This window comes from Anomaloglossus baeobatrachus, chromosome 6 (genome assembly GCF_048569485.1).
Source record: "Anomaloglossus baeobatrachus isolate aAnoBae1 chromosome 6, aAnoBae1.hap1, whole genome shotgun sequence".
Taxonomy (NCBI): Eukaryota; Metazoa; Chordata; class Amphibia; order Anura; family Aromobatidae; genus Anomaloglossus; species Anomaloglossus baeobatrachus.
The window spans coordinates 441595828-441617390 of NC_134358.1; the positions used below are offsets into that span (position 1 = coordinate 441595828).

The 21563-nt window shown below is 41.9% G+C and overlaps 1 protein-coding gene across 3 annotated transcripts in view; it reads right to left on the reverse strand.

The window, feature by feature from the left end:
- Window positions 1-377: 377 nt before the first annotated feature.
- The window catches only part of CMTM8 (CKLF like MARVEL transmembrane domain containing 8), a 168776-nt gene continuing 147590 nt past the window's right edge, over window positions 378-21563 (reverse strand). For all 3 annotated transcript variants that reach the window (XM_075316645.1, XM_075316643.1, XM_075316644.1), the window contains 3 exons: window positions 13167-13340; window positions 3664-3783; window positions 378-1139 (listed from right to left, as the gene is read on the reverse strand). In XM_075316645.1, coding sequence (XP_075172760.1) covers window positions 1062-1139; window positions 3664-3783; window positions 13167-13340 — 372 coding nt within the window. In that variant the 3' untranslated portion in view covers window positions 378-1061. The remainder of the gene's footprint in view (window positions 1140-3663; window positions 3784-13166; window positions 13341-21563) is intronic.

Consider the following 21563-nt stretch of genomic DNA (forward strand, 5'->3'; position numbering starts at 1 on the left):
GATGTCGGTACCAGCGCCACATGTACGTCACTTTCGATTTGACCCCGACGATATCGCAGTAGCGATGTCGCAATGTGCAAAGTACCCCTTAGAGTTCATAGAAAGAGCCTACAGAACCTTCAGGATTTAAAGAGCATTTGTGTGGAAAAATGGGCCAAAATCACACCTGAGCAATGCATGCAACTAGTCTTTCCATACAAGAGGCTTCTTGAAGCTGTCAACACCAACAAAAGCTTTTGTATGAAGCATTAAATAAATTTCAGTAAGCGTGTTCAATACTTTTTCCCTGCGTCATTTCTCATTGTTACACATCACTAAACGTTATGGACATCAATTGTTTGATTTCTTTGCCTGTGTGTATTTGATGGGTTGTGTTCGACATCTGGTGAGAAATTCAGGTCAATAGCAGCTTTAGAAATGTATTTACGAGAAAATTGGTTACGTGTTCAATATTTATTACAGAGACTTTACATACCGTACTTTGTAGATTTTCATGCCTTCATGCATAGTACCGTTTACATTTTCATATCTATAGTGTGAGCCTCAAATGAACTTAATTCTGGCTAATAATCAAAAAACTTTACAGTAAAATAAAAAAAAAAATATTTCTGGTAATCAAATATTTTTTCTTTTAATTTTATCTCCTCAATTTCTCAAGTAGGTGGCGCAGTCTGTGTCATACCGGTTAGTAAAAATGAAATGCATAATATGCAATGAGTGCATTCACATAAAGAAACAAGTGGCAGCAGACCATTTTTCCCCAGTTATTTTATTACAGCTTTTTGTGGCACAATATATATTTGAACCAAGTAATTTTTCACATTAGGTGTTAAAGTACAGAACGTAAAACACACATCCATCTTACAAACACTCTCAAGGCTTAGGGAATAGGTATTGCAAATATTTATGCCCTCAAATTCCATCCTCTGAATATTAATAACTACACAGTAAATCTAAAACACTAAATATTATGGCGCTGAAATGATTTTATAGTGCGGCTTCCACAACGTCAGCTTTGTGCAACATGAAGGATTTGACAGTTTGTAAACAAGAAAAATGTATTAATTCCTTGTCCTCCATGACTGAAAACTGAAATATGTACTTATGCCGTAACACATCGTCACCACAAATGCAAAAAACTGTAGAGATCAGGAGACAAAAAAAAAAATAAAAATTCAGATGTTAAATAAAACATGCAAATAAGTCAACACACACAAAATTTGGAATAAAAACACTGCCTAATTCCAGTTAAAATTGGGGAATTTTACCAAATTTTCGATTCCCACAGTCACAATTTTTACTCAGGTATTTAATATTTTATTTTATTTGAATGTACGTTACAGAATTTTTTTCCTTGGTACAGAAGGAGTTGTCTTAAATTTTGCATCCTGATTGTCAATTAACCTTTTCCTATCCAATACAATTTATTGTTTCGCCCATTGAAAACCTATATTATAGGTAGTCATCAGTTATATTTATTCCAGCGTTCGGTAGTGAAAATGGAATCTGCTCAAACCCATTGGCAGAAGACGACATTCGTTGCCACCCATCGGCGTGATGATCCCTGCCAGGGGACAAAGGAGCTTAATGGATTATTTTGAATGCCACCCCCCCCCGCCGGGGGGACTCAGGATAGGAAAAGGTTAAAAGGGGTGGACATTTCAATACTAACACATCTGGAGGTCAGTAACATATTTATAGGGGTTGTCTACTACTTTTACATTGATGGCCTATCCTTAGCATAGGTCATCAATGTCTGATCGGCTGGGTGCAACATCCCGCACCCTCACTGATCAGCTGTTCTCTGTCTCGGCAGCAGGCAGTTGGAAATGCTCAGTTTCGGAGCTCCTCAATCTTCTGATAGCGGCCGTGGCCGGGTACTGCACATCTGCCTCCTTTTGATTAGAATTGAAGGCAGATGTGCAGTACCTGGCCATGGCCACTATAAGAAGACGGAGCAGTGCTGGAACTAAGCTTTTCCAGCTGCCTACTGCCGGGACCGAGAACAGTAGATCAGCGGGGGTGCGGGTTGTCGGACCCCGGCCGATCAGACGTTGAAAACCTATCCTAAGGATAGGCCGTCAATGTAAAAGTAGTGGACAATCCCTTTAAAGTTCTCCTGTCCCATCAGGAGATTACAGGCCACTTAATGCTTTCATGAAGTTTACAGTATTCCCTAAACTGTCACAACAGTGACAACAATATCTACTAACAGGCTTGCAGGGGATTCACTAGACTGTCAGATTACCCACAGGTAACCCTCTGACTTTCACATTGGGTGGAAAGCTGGGGGCAAAGAGATGTCACATCTACAGATGTATGCTGCTTCATGTGTATGCAGGATGAATCATGAACCTATCTTATTCAAATGAATAAACACAAGTGTATGGTACCTGCCACTCATTCAAGCGATCCAGCAGGTATCTGTAGTAGTGATGTCATGGACCACGCTCACCACCCAATGTGGAAATCAGTGGCGCAAGATAAACTTGTTTAATGTTTTATTGCCTTCCTCCTCCGGTTAAACAAAGTAGGACTAGATTACTAAATGTTGTCTTTAGTGATGAGCGAGCACTACCATGCTCGGGTGCTTGGTTAATCATTGTTAACAGCAGTTGGATGGGCACGACTAGAGTACTGAGTTTAATGGAAGCCAATGGGGGACTAGAGCATTTTTTCCAAAAGATATCCTGGAAAAAATGCTCGAGTTCCCCATTGACTTTCTTTATCGTCGGGTGCTCAACTTGCACCCATCAGAGCATCCAACTGCTCTTAACAAGTACTGAGCATGGTAGTGCTCGCTCATCACTAGTTGTCTCATCTCATTAAGTGGGTCACATTGAAGAGTGCTTGTAAAAATTTACTGCTCATTAAAAATGCCCTTCATTCTCAAGAGTGGAACTGTGTTAAATCAGATATGGCCTTTAGCTAGGCAAGGAGAGTACAATTACAATTTCTTTGCCTAAAGGGTACTTTACACACTGCAACATCTCTAGCGATCTCGTTAGCGATGTGAAATTCTAGATCGCAAGTGCGATCTTTTGAGATCGCACATGCGTAAAATGACCTATATGTGATCTCTAAAGATCGCACTTGCGATCTAGTATTTCATAACGCTAACGAGATCGCTAGCGATGTCGCAGTGTGTAAAGTACCCTTTAGGCCTTTCAAGCACTGCTCTGAAGTTTGCAAGATCCAGCCAACATTTGTGCCCCTTTCACTTCTTCCATGCTGCGGAGGCAAAGCTACTTCTGTACAGTTAATAGTGTACAGGTCGGGACAACGGTACAGTCATTTTGCTGGACTGTACCATCAATCATCAGGAGCACAAAACCTACCAGCTTCTGCTTGTTTGGGGGGCAGAGTAGTGGTGCGCTCCTGGAGATTGAACATGGGACAATCCCTTTTAAGTGTACCAGTTTGCAGGTATTTAGTGCAGTGACCGCAGACAACAGGAGTCACTGGATTGATACAATGCATTGTTGTGTGATGTTCAGGAAGATGGACAGGAGGGGTTCCCAACTAATGAAAAATTATGCCTTGTGCGCTATAGATCTTCACAACTTTCTATCTTACTCCAGTAGATATCTCATGGCCACGTAATCCAAAATTAATATATTCCCACAGGAGTTTTTACATTTTAAATTAGGTGACATTACTCACTGCAGACGCCGTCCAACTATTGTAGTTATGATGCCGATGAAGTTCTTTGGTGATTGATGTTGCATCTACTATAGCAGCAATAAGGTATAAAACACATGCACTTCCATTAAAGCACAGACTCTGAAGAAAGAAGGAAAAAAAACAAAACTCTGATTGTACACATTTATACAAAACTCTTCTCCTTGAGTAAAGTAAATCACAATTTATAAAAAGTCAAGGAAACCCAAAATAAAATCTAAACACAAAGAACTCGGCATAGAAACTGGCACTTTCACATTTGTTTGCTCGCTCTATATTTTGGCTGGTGCATCATAGAAAGAAAGGAATGTTTTGCTAGACAATTTTCATGTTAATTTATGAGGTTTGTTAGTCTATAAAAATGATTGCCTCTCAACGACTATGATGAAGGAGAACATGCTGAGCATAGATTGGAATTTAGAAGTGACACATTGCCACAGAACAGCCCAGCCCCTGAAATGGACATCACTCATGACATCCCATTTTAGAGTAGTGAAAGTAGCAATTGATGTCATCACATGCCTGTGTCAACAGATAAGGACAACTGGTAAATGGTCCAAGGACTGGACATGATCAGTGTTAATTTCTATTTCGTAGAAGGGAGATGGTACAGACTGTGGAAACTATCAGACTATTGCACTCCTAACCTCATTACAGCAAAAATCAGGCTGCACTTGGAGGTCATCAGAGTGTGGTCAGATTTTTTGACAAACCCACAGACTTGTATTTTTGACTTTGATCCTATCCTCACATTAAAATCTGACAGGTTTCTGCAATATTCTGTGAACAGCATGGTTAGCTTAAAAACACAGACATGTGTTGGACAAGTATATTCCCTCGACATCTTTGAGGAGCTTCCTCCTTCCTTCAGGATCTTCTTTCCCGGCTTTCTTTCCTATTCTACTCTTATTTCTCTTTCTTCTCTCTTCTCTTTTTTTCCTCTCAATTATTTTACAAGTTTTGTTTTAATCCATTGCTATTTATCCATTTTTTAAGCTTTTACAGTTTTGATTAAGAATGCTTTACTTAGCTTGATCAACTAGCTAAACAAGCTGATGCTTATTGGATGTAGTCATCATATGGTGCAAAAAGTCACATTGCTCACTGGGAAAAGAAGCACTGCGCTGGAGGGTCGTATACATTGTGTTTATCTCAATTGGGTCCCCGATTTAGCTGGATTGACCAACAGTCGCCCAATGGGTCTAAAGTAAAAAAACAAACCAGGACTCCTAAGCAGACCCTCAGGCTAGGGGGCTCTATGCTATCCCTAAGTCTCAGGAATATCCCTAAAAAGGTGGGGATGCCCGAGTCTGCTTCCTGTCCCTACTCCTGAGGAGCTCTGATTCGGTACCCTCTCGCCCAAGGGGGACCTAAGACAGGAGTAAGATATCCCACATAAATATTGACAGACAGGGGAAACCAAAATTCTGTCACACAGCACACGCTCACAGAGGTACAAAACAAAAAAAATATATAAAAAAGGAGGAAGACAAGAGCAGGGAGGAAATAACAGGATGACTTAAAACTCCACAAGTCCAGGCAAAAAGCAACACTTTTCAGATAGTCTGGGACACCAAGACACACAGGATAACATATATGGCATCGATAGAAGATTTCATCCAGCTTAAATATGAGAGAAGTAGATGTGATTGGCTATCTCTTAACATATGAACAAATGAGCCTAACAAGCAGGCTAGCAGAGAGGTTAACTCTTGCTAGCCTGACTATAACTGAGCACACCTCAGATCAATGACAGAGTCTGCCTGTGTTGACATCAGAGAAACCATCGGACAGAGTTTTAGAATCTGCAATGTGAACAGAGCCTGACACCACCATGACAGTCGGCGAAGTTCGAGCAAAACGCAGTAGGACACATATATAAAGTTTTCTTCATCCTTCTAAAAATATATTCAACTTCACGAGCACTCAGTCAAATTCTATAGGTCATCTACACAACTTTTTATATGAAATATATAGGTTTTATTTAATAGCAATAACGTAGATATAAATTAGCTGGGTGATTTCCCCAATCTGGCTTTTCCGATGTTAGTTGAGCTCTCATGCATTAAACTCTGGGAGTATTTTCACTTTAAGCACATAGAAAAATACAAGTATATTGTATGGAAATCTTAACTGAAAAAGATGACATTTATTAAATTTACATTTCCTCAAAATTAACAACCCGCTTCCTAGCTTCCATTAAAAATCAGATTTTCTGTGTGGGTAGGAAGAGCTTAGAGTGTGAATTATTAAAAATAATGCATCAAATGAGTCACGGCCTGAAGCGCCACAGCTAGAGATGAGAATTGAGTGGTGATGAATTAGAAAATCCCACTCAACAATCTTCTCCCCACATCTCTAATTGTTGTGGCCTTATAAGACAAGGTAAAAAGAAAAAAAAAAACAACTAAAAAACCCCCACAAAAAACCTTCAATACATAAATGTAGTCACATCTTGTATGACGAGGTGACCGTTTTAGTTATTTTCTTTCTAGATGACTTCAAAACTACATTTTGTTGGTTTAAATTGTAATCACGATATGGGTTGATAGTTTTTTTGCTTGGTTCATTTTGGATGCCTGAATGGGGTGTACTGCGCAGGTGCGCGTGATATAAAATGGCGCTGCCTAAGGTCTTGGAGCGCGGCACATTTAAACAGAAATTTCATATGGAGGACGTGCATGTCTGCGTCCGGTAATGGCCGGTCAGTATGATCTAGGACCAGGATCCAAAGGATTTATGTGTCCGGCAATGAATGTCCACTGGGACTAATTGCCTTTATGAATATGGAAAACTCTGATTATTAATAAACTTCCCTGAAGATTCAATGAAACGCGTCGGAAGTAGATTGTTTTCTATTGGAGTAAACCGAAGTAATGAGCATATTTGATGCAGGTTTACTATGCTAATGAAGCCCACCTGGGTGTGGTGAGACCTTTCCTTTTTGTTACAGTAGGACCCCCCGGTTGGATGAGGGTGGTTTCCTGAACTATAAGTGGTAGGTTTGGATCTCATTTTCCATGACCACTCCAAGGTCCATTATATGAGTGGGCTAAATTTATGTTTGGAGTGAAGTGGGTCCTTTGTGACCACTATATGCATGGATTCAATCTGTGTCGCGTGCACTGGGGTCGATCTTTGAATGGCTTGAGTCAGATACTGTATGTTTTTGCATAGACCATACATGACGGTATTGACTCGTATGAAGCTGGGATTGTACTCCATATGTGTGTTGTTTTTTCTTTTAACATAAATCACGATTATCAGTGACCCTGTTCACTTTTTATTAAGGTCATTAATAAATATGTTATGTTTTATATTAGTGTCTCCTAGGAGATTTTTGTACATTCAACCTTGTTGCTATATTTATTTTCATTTTGGATGCAGAGATACTAAGAGGTGTACGTTGTGGCTTTATTTTGACCTAAAAAAAAAAAATTATGTTTTTTTGATAATTTTGGTTTATTTTACATTTTTTTTTCCTTTTTGTTTCCCAATTGGCCCCATGCAGTAATAATTACTTTGTGGGGGGCATTATGTATGTTCCTCATTCTGGTTCCCACCTTGTATTAATGACCTGTTTTAGCCCCTATTATGTAATAATGTCCCCTGTCCTGCAATAATGTCTTATGCCCAGGTGCTTTTCACAAACATTAAAAGAACAATAAAATAAAAAAATCCCTCTCCCCTGTCCATGCTTGCATGATGCATCATCTTCTTCCATAGACAGGGTAACGCATTGCAGTAACATCATGTGTGACGCCCTGGACACCCCCAGGGGTCACAGGTCACTACACACACCACATACACCCCCACCCCAGTAAGGTACCGTCAACAAAGACCTGATTGCCTCCCTCAGAGTCAGACAGGCACACCAGGTGGGCGGAGTCAGGCGGATAGACACGCCCCCCAAGGAGTCTGCTGGCCTGAGGCAGGATACACAAGCAGATTGAGTTTGGAGCGAGGAGTGAGAGGAGTACAGTTCTGTGAGGGGCCTGGGTTGGAGCCTAGGACCCCTGTTCAGTCAGGCAGGCAGACGGTAGTGGCTGCCTGCAGGAGACCGGGAATACGACCGGTGGAACCGTAAGGGACCGGGACAGGGTAGTGGCCCGCCGGAACCGAACCGGGGAGCCAACTGGATACCGGAGCACCAGGCAGGGTACTCAGACCCCGAACTAGGCTATAATCCACCACCATAGTCAAATCAACTGATTGCGGTCTGGACCTCAGGGGTTCATTCCCATCTAAGTCCCGATTGAAGGCAACAGCCCAACCCGTCCGGATAAGTGCCACCGCCAAAGGCCAGAGATCCAAAGGGCTAGCGTCTGCGGGCAAACAGCTCCTACGACACTTATACGCCGGCGAGCGGACTACCGGTGCCCAGGCACAGTAGTCAAGATACACACACACACACACACACACACACACACACACACACACACACACAGGTGCAGGAGAAAGGCGGACATTGCCAACCCGACTGGAAAAGCTGCAGCCAGCTGCGGGCCCCGTTCATCACTCCGTTTGGTTTACCAGCGACTCCAGTGTCTTGTATCAGAGTGAGTACACCAGTGCCATCAGGCACCGCACCACGCTGAACCGCAATACTGCCCCCGCACCTCGGCCCTCGCCAACCGGGCCCCGGGACCAACATCCCCTACCCACGGAGGGGTCAACACCTAGCTGCGCCACTACACCGCTCCCGGGAGTCCCCGTACCTTCACCGCAGTGGTGGTGTCCACAATTACCACAAACCGTGGGTGGCGTCACGAACTATAATTCCAAAACCCAAACACCCGCATTCACCGTGTGTAGCGCCAACCAACCAACCAAAAAACCCTCCTTGCAGAGCGACGTGACCCCCGGGTCCGTGAGAGGCTCGAGCCACCACCTGTAGAACGCGAGCACGGATCAGAGCGGCTCGGTGGTCGCAGCCGAGGCCACGGGGCGGTACACATGCACCATATGAACGGCCATTTCAATATCTGCTGCCAGCCTCTGATAGGCCGGTGGCTTGTATACCGGTATCATTGTGATGCAGGGAGTCTGTGGCTCTCTGCACCTCAATACATTTCAACTGAACGTATCCTGTTAAACCACAGGTAGCAGAATGCAACCTTGGTGGCCCCATGTCTGTGTTTTTGAGGCCCCTGCTTTAAAAGGAATATTGCAAGTGGTGGAATATAGCTAGGCTATGCTACCAAAAAAAAACCAAAAAAACCCCCAAAAACCTCTATAAAAAAGTAAACTGGGGAGAAAACTAACAGATTTGGCGCAGGGCATGCCATTACATACACACTACTCTTCCTTATGTCGCCTCAAACAAAACACCATTTTTTATCTGATACATCTGTCATACATGTTGCAGGACAAGATTAAACTGGTGCATATCGTGTTATTTTTCTAACACATCCTACCACTGTTGAGATTAATTTTTTTTATTTGATGGCCTCTATTACTGATTAATTTTTCACATTTAAGTATTATGCTTTGTCTATTTTTGTGTTTTCGGCCTGTTTGTATTTGTACCAAAATCCTATTATAATATCCTTGATTCTTTTAAATAACGCCTTTTTTAACGTTTATTTTATGTGCTTGTGTAGCGCCCCTAAGGCCATCGGGGTACTTCAAGGTATTGCATCCCCACCTGGATTCGGGGCCTACCCCCTAGGGACCCAGAGGACCAGTGCCGGCATCACACAAACACTCCAGATAATACCTGTTTTTCCCCAAAATTCCCCCATAGAACCAGGCTAGGGTTGGACCAATGGATGGCCGCCTAGAGGTGGAGCCAATGCAGTCAACTAGCCCAGTGTTTCCCAACTCCAGTCCTCAAGGCACACCAACAGTGCATGTTTTCAGGATTTCATTAGCATTGCACTGCTGTTGGAACCAGCACCTGGGCAGGTAATTACATTAACACCTGTGCAATACTAAGGAAATCCCAAAAACCTGCACTGTTGGTGTGCTTTGAGGACTGGAGTTGGGAAACCCTGCACTAGCCAACCAGGTGGGAGGGGCAGACAGTAGACAGTCAGACAGTGGAGAGTGAGGAATCTAGCAGTGACCGTGAAAGAGAGCAGTCACACTGACAGGAGTGAACGGTGACCTGAGGGTCCAGGCGGTTAGTTGCCGGTGGAGTAGTCCCGGAACTACGGACCAACGGGCAAGAGCTCCAGGCAGACCTGATTAAATCTGCACAGTGAGGGGACCATCAAGGACCTCACTGACCTTGAAGTTCGGGACTCCGTAGTAAAGGGAGAACCAGGGGACAGGACCAGAGACTCCGACCCTATGGGGTTCACGCTACTCTTATACGGACTGCTGAAGAAGACCACCAGGAGGGGACCCCCAGCTGCTCTATGCAACAGGGACCCACCAACCAAAGACAGGTGCAGGGGAAAGAAGCCACCAGGTCACTAAACCGGCACTGGGACTACGGGAACCTGCGGTTAAGACCAGCCTCGGGTGACCAGTTACCAGCTTGCAGTGAGTAAAAAGTACAAGTTACACTGAAACGCCCATTGTGGCCTACCTTCTTTCAATGCCCGTTACATCACCTATCCTCTGGGGCCTGGCCCTGCTTTCGGAGAGCCTAACATCCAGGCTGCCACTAACACCAGCCCTAGTAGTGAAAGCTGTGCAGCAGCGGCTCCATCCACATAGCCGTAAACCCGCAAGTGGCGTCACGTGTGAACATTATTCAAATCCCCTGTAAATATTCCCTTTTTCAAAAAGCACCCAGGGCATGGGATCGGCAACGGCCACCAAAAGTGACATTCCCCAGTTATACACCGCCCGGGACAAAGTACCCCATAACCCTGGGCGACACACTTGCTTTTGTTTTTATTCTCTCCATTGCGGGTATAGTTTTTGCAGTTAATCCATCAATTACAACATTTTATAATCACTCCAGTTACTCTTGGAGTGGGTTTTTTTTTTCATACAACAACATTTTCTTTTTTTTGTGCATAGCAGAATTGCAAATGGTAGATTTACTTGTGACATTTCAATGGAAACATTTTGGTATTGTGCACAATACATGAATCACTTTTTTTTCCCCAAAAAAAGTGACAATCCTCTTCCCCTACCTCCCTGCCAATTATGAAATCGGGCCCCTAGTCCTTACTACATGCAAGCTTTTTATTATTTAGGGGATGCCCCCAAAATTACTTGGATTTAAAACCCATATATCATGTATAATGCATGTGACCCCCTTGTCGATGTTTTTGCATCTTCCACATTAATTTCGATCTATACTCCCCAAAAATAATTTAGACTACAGAAGTGTTTTAAAAATAAAAAAAAATAAAAAACACCCCTTTTCCTTGCTGACAGAAATATCAGTGATCAGTGATTTAGATGATCCTATTATCCGTCACAGCAGATTTTTTGACAGCGGAGTAAAATGAGGCTTTAAGATCAAGATACAGGTCTATCTTTTATATTGATAATATCTATACATTTAACAGCGTTCTTTTTAGGCCCATACGGTTACCAACATATACTTGGGTCTACTATCTGATTGACCTAACCTTCAGGGATGGTACTTTTGAGCTAGATTTTGTTCCTGTTTTTTTTTATACGAATACTATTTTTCCTGGACAATTGTGTATGTGCATATCTATAGGGCAAGATCCCTTGGTATTTTAATATGGTTGAGGTACCCTTGCACTTGAATTTTAAATGTTATTATACAAATAGAGGTTAAGTTTTACCCTAATCCTCACTTTGGTACTATAGCTAATCTTCAGATCCGCCACAAGGTTACAGCCATTATCACATATGACCATGGAAACGTGCAGAGCAAGAGGCAAGAATCAATACATGTAAATGTAAGGTGCAAATCTGAGCGTCTCACTGTGTGAGGACTTGTCTCATGGGACTCACCATGGTGGGAGGAAGTGAATCAGGGTGAGGATTATGTGATCCAGACTCTTGGCTAGTGAGACTCGACCATGTGGAAGACAGCGTGGTGCTGGTAAACTAACAAGACACATTATCTGCTTACCTGCCACCCAGCCCACCTGTTCACACGCTTCTGACTTTAACAGTGGTGTCCCGCCCTCCCTGCATAGTGTGACTGGAATATGGGTCTAAATGATGTGTGTTGTGCTCCCGCAGCAGGTACAGTGTGCCCTGGGCCATGGTCATAGCCTCTGCACGGACCACCATCAGCGGAAAGTCCACTTCCTAGTCCTTAACCACACGCCTTGCAAATTTTAAATTAGGTATGCAGTTAAGGCATTACTAGAGAGTAGAATAAAACAGAAAAGATGTAGGCCTGAAAAGTACTTTTGTTTTTCTGTTTCAGCAGCAAGGACTGTAAGGCTATAATCCCTGTCTAGATGTCTCTAATACACTATCTCTTCTCCAGCAGCTCTCCCTACACTTAATGCAGCTAAGAGCAGTATTATTAGCGAATAGAAGAGATGAGACTTAGCCCTGGAAAGGACTTTTGGTTTTACATTGCAGCAGCAAAGTCTAAGGGTGGCTTTACACGCTGTGACATCGCTAGCTGATGCTAGCGATGGCGAGCGTGATAGCACCCGCCCCTATCGTTCTGCCGATATGTGAAGATTGCTGCCGTAGTGAACATTATCGCTACGGCAGCGTCAGACGTACTTACCCGCTCGGCAACGTCGCTGTGACCGGTGAACCGCCTCCTTTCTAAGGGGGCGGTTCGCTCGGCGTCAATCAAAGCGGAGGGGTGGAGATGAGCGGGACGAACATCCCACCCACCTTCTTCCTTCCTCATTGCTGGCGTGTGGCAGGTAATGAGAGGTTCCTCGTTCCTGCGGCGTCACACGTAGCCATGTGTGCTGCCGCAGGAACGAGGATCAACTTCGCCCAAGCGACAGCAGCGATAATTGGGAGAGGACCCCCATGTCAACGAGGAGCGATTTTGGACGTTTTTTGCAATGATCCAAAATCGCTCCTAGGAGTCACACACAACGAGATCGCTACAGCGGCTGGATGTGCGTCACAAAATCCGTGACCCCAACGAGATCGCTGTAGTGATCTCGTAGCGTGTAAAGCCTGCTTAAGGCTACAATGCCTGCCTCGATGACTCCAATACACTATCCCTTCACTAAATGCAGCTAACAGTGTTATTAGAAAATAGATATAATTTTAATTTTACAATGCAGCAGCAAGGACTGTAGGGCAATATTCACTCTATTACACTATCCCTTTTCTAGCAGCTCTCCGTAAATGGTTTCCGGGGTAGAGAGTGAGCCAAGCTTTGCATCACCAGGGCTTATATAGACCCAATGTGGGCTGTCAATCACAGTAATGCCAGTAACCAACATAACTACGGTATTACTGTGATTGGCAGGCAATCCCTGCTTGCTTAGTGGCTGAAAAACAGCCGTGAAACATGCAGGGCGGGGACTCTAGCATGGCACTAGATCACCAAGGATACGGGAATGATCCCGTTACTAATAATGCAATTACTACAGCAAACATTAAAGAAATGTACTTACTATTATTGTCCATGGAATTTTGTGGATTCTGTTATGTGCTCCTGTAGCATATATAATGAAAAGAAACGCAGTCAGGACCCAGTAAAATACAGCTACAAACATCACCCAGCCAAAGGCAGGAAAATGGAAATATTCAGAGCCTGCTATTAGAGCCCAGACCAATAATCCAAATACCTAAAAGGAGAAGCAAAAAGTAAAATGGATTAGATAATGGTCTTGACTTAGTCTTAAAATTGTAAAATTATATAAGCTAGTATTTATAAAACAAAAAAAAAAAATAATGAGCAAAACCTGAACAAAACCTCACCAATGTGAGTGAGTCATCCCCTCTCCCATCGGCGGTCCAGTCACACGATCACGGGGCGCTGGCCGATGGGTTGTCATGACAGCCAGGGGTCTGCTGATGACCCCAGTGTCTGTCATGATGAACTTACTGTGTACATCGAAAGTAATCTTTTCTGCTGTACAGAGCTGGGCTGATGCATCGCTCTGTACAGCACAAGAGATCAAATAATCCCAGATTCAAGACCCCTAAAGGGACTAGTATATGCAGTAAAAAGTTGAAAAAAAAGTTATGGAAAAAAACCCAAATCCTAAAATAGTTCAAAAGTATCCCCCCCTTTTGCCCCACTGAAAATAAACAACAACTCAACTTAAAAAAACAAAAACACATATTTGGTCAGTTTTACCATATAGTGAACATGAATAAAATAAATATTATGGAATTAAACTTTTTTTTGCAATTTCACAGCACTTTTTTTTCCCAATTTCCAGTACACTATGTAGCAGAATGAATGGTGTCATTCAAAAGCACAACTTGTCCCAGAAAAAACAAACCCGTACATAGCAATTTTGACGGAGGAAAAAAAAAAAAAAAAAAAAAAAAAAGGACAGTGCAAAAATGGAATATACTGATAAGGCTGCACATCAAACTTAGATAATAGTATAATGCCTCAAGCATATGGACAAATATTGGAATATACAATGAAAAATGCTACTTGCTAATTTGAACATGTGAATAATGAATTGCATACCTGCCATGAATATTAGGAAAAAGGAGATATTTAGCAATCGCATTGATCAATGTAACTGAGCCCCAAGGCCTCGTCAAGGCATATCTCTATATTGGGGTCCCTAGCTCTGTGACCCTAACTGTGTGTCATCTCATTGCAATTAAAAACTGCTATGGGTGGAGAGGGGTAACTAAGGACTTTCTTATATAGGAGATGGAAAAAACATGGCCGAAAGGGGCGGAGCTGTGTTCACATTCAGAAAAAAACTACATATAACTGAATAGGATAACTGAAGTTAGTGCTCACTTCAGTTATCCTATTCAGCTATATAAGAAAGTCCTTAGTTACCCCTCTCCACCCATAGCAGTTTTTAATTGCAATGAGATGACACACAGTTAGGGTCACAGAGCTAGGGACCCCAATATAGAGATATGCCTTGACGAGGCCTTGGGGCTCAGTTACATTGATCAATGCGATTGCTAAATATCTCCTTTTTCCTAATATTCATGGCAGGTATGCAATTCATTATTCACATGTTCAAATTAGCAAGTAGCATTTTTCATTGTATATTCCAATATTTGTCCATATGCTTGAGGCATTATACTATTATCTAAGTTTGATGTGCAGCCTTATCAGTATATAGTATGTAATTTTTGGCTTGCACTCATAATATATATATTAGTGCTCACTTCAGTTATCCTATTCAGTTATATGTAGCTTTTTTCTGAATGTGAACACAGCTCCGCCCCTTTCGGCCATGTTTTTTCCATCTCCTATATAAGAAAGTCCTTAGTTACCCCTCTCCACCCATAGCAGTTTTTAATTGCAATGAGATGACACACAGTTAGGGTCACAGAGCTAGGGACCCCAATATAGAGATATGCCTTGACGAGGCCTTGGGGCTCAGTTACATTGATCAATGCGATTGCTAAATATCTCCTTTTTCCTAATATTCATGGCAGGTATGCAATTCATTATTCACATGTTCAAATTAGCAAGTAGCATTTTTCATTGTATATTCCAATATTTGTCCATATGCTTGAGGCATTATACTATTATCTAAGTTTGATGTGCAGCCTTATCAGTATATAGTATGTAATTTTTGGCTTGCACTCATAATATATATATTAGTGCTCACTTCAGTTATCCTATTCAAAAATGGAATATGGCCACAACGTGATCAGATGTAGTGCAGAAAAAATTAAAATAAAAAAACCCAGCCCACCCGCCCTCGGAAGTGTTCTGTTTATGGCTGGCTGCATGTAGGCGGAGACCTTAACTGCCCAATTAGTGACTTCCACTGGGGTGTAGGTCAAGTCTGGGTCCCAAACTGAACGTTAAACGTCCGACCGAACCTGCTGAGCTGAACTTCCATGGGTCCGCTCATCTCTATCCAGGATTAGAAAAAAACATGGCTGCTTTTTCCCCCCCACCTTTTTAGAAAGTGCACCCTCCCTTAAAATAGGTTGTGCATGGTATTGCAGCTCAGCACCATTTACTTTAATAGAAAATAGAGCAAAGTTGTAAAACCAGATACTGCTGCCATTTTTGTCCATAAAACAAAAGTAGACATTTTTGGTTTTTCTAATTCTGGACAACTCCTATAAAGGTCGGAGCGACGCGCGAGTCTCGCATCGCGTTACCAAACACAGCCACACACTCTTCGGGCACTAGCATCTCAATGCAATAGAAATACATGCAGCTGACCCGCTCCTTTAAGGAGAGTGTACGGCCATGCCAGGAGATGCAATGTGATACTCGCAAGTGTTACTCTGGGCTAAATGATTGCAGTTCCATTGCCATATTTTGGCACGCACAATGTGAGAACTGAGGTGATGTTTTTTTCTAAGTTACGGAAAGTATTCAGACCCCTTTAAAATTTTTCACTCTGTTTCAGTGCAGCCATTTGGTAAATTCAAAAAAGTTCATTTTTTTCTCATTAATGTACACTCTGCACCCCATCATGACAGAAAAAAAGCAGAAATGTAGAATTTTTTGCAAATCTATTAAATTAGAAAAACTGAAATATCACATGGTCATAAGTATTCAAACCCTTTGCTCAGACACTCATATTTAAGTCACGTTATCCATTTCCTTCTGATCCTCCTTGAGATGGTTCTACTCCTTCATTGGAGTCCAGCTGTGTTTAATTAAACTGAAGGAACTTGATTTGGAAAGGGACAAACCTGTCTATATAAGACCTCACAGCTCACAGTGTATGTCAGACCAAATGAAAATCATGAGGTCAAAAAGGAACTGCCCAAGGAGCTCAGAGACAGAACTGTGGCAAGGCACAGATCTGGCCAAGGTTACAAAAAAATGTCTGCAGTACTCAAGGTTTTAAAGCGCACAGGGGCCTCCATAATCCTTAAATGGAATAAGTTTGGGACCACCAGAACTCTTCCTAGACCTGGCCATCCAGCCAAACTAAGCAATTGTGGGAGAAGAGCCTTGGTGACAGAGGTAAAGAAGAACCCCAAGATCACTGTGGCTGAGCTCCAGAGATGCATCAGGGAGATGGGAGAAAGTTCCACAAAGTGAAGAGATGACATGCAAAAATATTTTGCAGAAAATAATATAATAAACTGACAGCATGGATTCATGAAAGATACGTCATGTCAAACCAACCTGTTGGGGTTCTATGAGGGGGTAAGTGCAAACCTGGATATTGGTAATGCAGCTGATGTGATTTATTTGGACTTTGCAAAGGCATTTGATATTGTAGCACATAATAGCCTTATACTAAAGCTCCAGAAGAAAGGACTAGGGGAAACTATATGCAACTGGGTAAGGAATTGGCTAAAAGATAGAAAACAAAGTAGTCATAAATGGTACATTCTCTAAATGGGCTGCAGTCAGCAGTGGGGTGCCGCAGGGATCTGTGCTAGGACCGATTCTTTTTAATCTCTTTATTAATGACCTTGTGGATGGGATTGATAGTAAAGTGTCAGTCTTTGCTGATGACACCAAACTATGTAGGATATTAAAACTGACCTTGAGTGTACAATATTACAAAAAGATCTGGATAAGATGTCAGAATGGGCAGATACTTGGCAAATGAGATTTAATGTTGCTAAATGTAAAGTAATGCACCTAGGACGGAGTAATCCTATAACTGCGTATACATTAAATGGAAGTAAACTCGGGACTACAGAACAGGAGAAGGACTTGGTTAGTCTTATTACAAAGAAGCTGAGCAACAGTACTCAATGTCAAGCAGCAGCTGCTAAAGCAAACAAGATTTTAGGGTGTATAAAAAGAGATTAGATCCCGTGATCCCAACGTATTGTTACCCCTCTATAAAATCCCTTATAAGGCCACATCTGGAATATGGGATCCAGTTTTAAGCTCCACATTTTAAAAAGGACATTCAGAAGTTGGAGTCAGCTCAAAGGCGGGCAAACTAGACTACTACAAGGAATGGAAGGCCTCCCATATGATGACAGGTTGAAAAGGTTAGATATGTTTAGCTTGGAAAAAAAGACGTCTCAGAGGAGATCACATTTATTTGTATAAATACATGTGTGGTCAATATAAAAGGACTGGCATATGACTTATTTCTTCCAAAGAGAATACTAATGACCAGTGGGCATCACTGCGAGTGGAAGAAAGGCGATTCGGACAGCTAAATAGGAAAGGGTTCTTTACAGTTAGAGCAGTCAGACTGTGGAATGCCCTACCTCAAGAGGTAGTAATGGCAGATACTATAACAGCTATTAAAAAAGGGCTGGATGATTTCCTCAGTACACACAACATTGCTGGTTATAAATGACTTCGTGACCAAATGTAGAACTGGTGGAGGAAGGTTGAACTAGATGGACCTAGGTCTTTTTTCAACCTAAGTAACTATGTAACTATCACTGCAGCCCTCCACCAGTCAGGCCTTTATGGTACAGTGGCCCGACTGAAACCTCTCCTCAGTGCAAGACATATGAAAGCCCGCATAGAGAGTTTTAAATAAAAAACAAAAACAAAACAAAAACAAAAAAAACATGAAGAATTCCCAAACTATGAGAAATAAGATGCTCTGGTCTGATAGATGAAGATAGAACTTTTTGGTGATAATTCTAAGCGGTATGTGTGGAGAAAACCAGGCACTGCTCATCACCTTCCCAATACAATCCCAACAGTGAAACAAGGTGGTGGCAGTATCATGCTATGGGGACGTTGGGGGCAGATTTCAGCTGCAGGGACAGGACGACTGGTGGCAATTGAAGGAAAGATGAATGCGGCCAAGTAAAGAGATATCCTGGAAGAAAACCTCTTCTAGAGTGCTCTGGACCTCAGACTTGGCTGAAGGTTCACCTTCCAACAAGACAATGACCCCAAGCACACAGCTAAAATAACAAAGGAGTGGCTTCAGAACAACGCTGTGACCATTCTTGACTGTCCCAGCCAAAGCCCTGACCTAAACCCAATTGAGCATCTCTGGAGAGACCTGAAAATTGCTTTCCACCAACAATCATCATCCAACCTGACGGAACTGGAGAGGATCTGCAAGGAAGAATGGCAGAAGATCCCCAAATCAAAGTGTGAAAAACTTGTATCATTCCCAAAAAGACTCTTACAGCCATAAGGGTGCTTCTACTCAATACTGAGCAAAGGGTCTGAATACTTAGGATCATGTGATATTTCAGTTTTTCTTGTTTCATAAATTTACAAAAAGGTCTACATTTCTGTGTTTTGTCTGTCAAGATGGGGGCAGAGTGTACATTTATGAGAATAAAAAGGAACTTTTTTGAATTTACCAAATGGCTGCAATGAAAGAAAGTGAAAAATGTAAAGTGGTCTGACTACTTTCCGTACTCACTGTATCATATCAAATTAGGACTATGTAAATTTGAAATTGTACTATGTCATTTTCTAGACAACTTTCTTTATTCTAGATATGAAATTCCAGAAAAAGAAAAATATTATAGGCTACTTCCTAAGATAATGTTAGTTTAACGACTGTCGCCTTACATGCAGGCCCTGTATGGATGGTTAAGGTTATACTTTTTATCCTTCAGCCTCAGTTGTAGAAAATACTTCATTTTCACTATACAGTACAATGAATGTCACTCTCAGCCAACGGTGACGTTCACTATTCAATTTTCAATGTTGCAGACATAAAGCAAGCCGATGCTTGGCTCCTCTTCACAAGAATCTAATTAAAATCAAGAATCTCGTTTTAAAACTACATTTCTTCCCAATGAATGGATACAATGGCCAAGAACATAAATAAGTGGCTACCTGGGAATCCGAAAAAAAAAAAGAATAATAATGACACCCACACCTTATTACAATGTTATCTTACTCCAATATCAGTCTATAAATTATATCCATCCTACAAACATTTCTGCTGAAGATAATGCTAAAACGGTCATTCATTCTGGCACTATATATTCTTATTTATATATCAGCTACTAAATAAGACAATTCTTCTTGATCCAGGTATGACATTTTGCTTTCTAAACATAATCTTATATAAAAATGCTCAATAGACAAACAGCTTCTGATTAGTGATGGGTGGACCTGGGCTGTAAAAGTCTGCGCGGTTTCAAAAGTACCTGAGCGCCAGGCCCATGGTTTGATGCCTGTAGATGCAGGTGAGGCCACTCAGTTTAGTGAGGTCATCTGAGGTTAAGTTACCTGCTATCACAGGTGGAGGACAGTGGGAACCTACAGCTATGACCGCAAATAACTTGAGTGATGTCACCACTCAGCGTGCGGCTCATTCTTTGCCTGAAGCTCACGGCGGGCGGTTATGTTCTATGGCCACCCATTGTCACTTCAGACGTAGCAGAGCTGGGATCATCATGGGACCTCGTGGGGATCAGGTCACACCTAGATATTTTGGGATTAATAAATTGGTGAAATAGGGTTTGGGGTTTTTTGTATTTTTATTTCAAATACAGGATTTTTTCTGTTTTGTGTTTACTTCTTTTCACTTACAGATTAGTAATGAGGGCGAGGGGGAAGTCTCGGACGCCTCCCATTACTAGTTTACCCCTTATTACCCTGAGTGCCACTGCACCAGGGCAATAGGGAAGAGCCAGACAGAGTTCCTTGATAGTCGCATCTAATGAATGTGACAATTCTGGGCAGGTGCAAGCTGTTATTTGTAGCAATACCCATGGGTCTCACCAGCCTGAGAATACCAGCCCCCAGCTGTCGAGCTTTACATGGCTGGGTATAAAAATGTGGGGTGACCGTGCGCCAGTTTTTTTAAACGGATTTATTTAAAAAGAAAAGCCGCATGCAGGTCATCTTATTTTAATACATAGCCAAGATAAGCACCCAGCTGGGGGCTGCACCCTGTAGCCATATGCTTTATCTGTGCTGGGTATCATAATATGGGGGGACCCTACGCCAGCTTATTTTTTATTTTACACCATGCTAAAAACACACACAGCGTCTCTGATTGCAAGATTGCAAGCAGTCAGACACACAGGCGGCAGATGGGAGCGGGGAGCGGATGGGTTGTTTGACTACAACCAATCACAGATGCCAGAACTGCCAGTAGTCAGGGGAAGCAGTGCATGTGGATGAGTGATAACGAATGGCCCCGGAAGTAGGATGCAGGGCTGTGGAGTCGGAGTCGTGAAGTCGGAGTCGGAGTCGGAGCTCATTTTGGTGGAGTCGGTATAAAATGCACCGACTCAGACTCCTAAAATATATAATAAATTGGGGACAGTAGTGCAATGCAGAATGTGCTGAATATTTTACTAAATAATATTTAGTATAATGCTTATATTTAAGTGAAAAATTTATTGTACTACATGTGAACATCAGACATTTAATTATTTTTATGATACAATAATCAATATATAACATAAAACATACTTAATAAAATACAACTCTAGAACACAAAAAACTAATAAATTGTAAATATGTAATACTAATTGTGTATATATTATATACATATAATATATACATATACACACACACACACACACACACATGATATATATATGTAATCTACTGTATATTACATATTGTATTACATATTTACAATTTATTACAGTTTTTTGTGTTCTAAAGTTGTATCCAATAAATATATTTTGTGTTATATCCAAATATATTGATTATTGTATCATAAAAATTATTAAATGTCTGATGTCCACATACACATGTTCATGTACTACAATAAATTTTTCACCTAACTATAAGCAATATATGTAGGAGTCGGAGTCGGAGTTGGAGTCGGAGTCGGTGCAAGAGAAATTGAGGAGTCGGAGTCTGAGTCGAAGGTTTGGCTTACCGACTCCACAGCCCTGGTAGGATGAGCAGCCTGGAAGCAGCTATAGCTGCGACAGAGACCGGTAAGTGTAACGCGCTTGATCCAATCCCCTCATCCCTTCTACGAGCATTTTTAAGAGCTGGATTCTGGTCCCCATATACC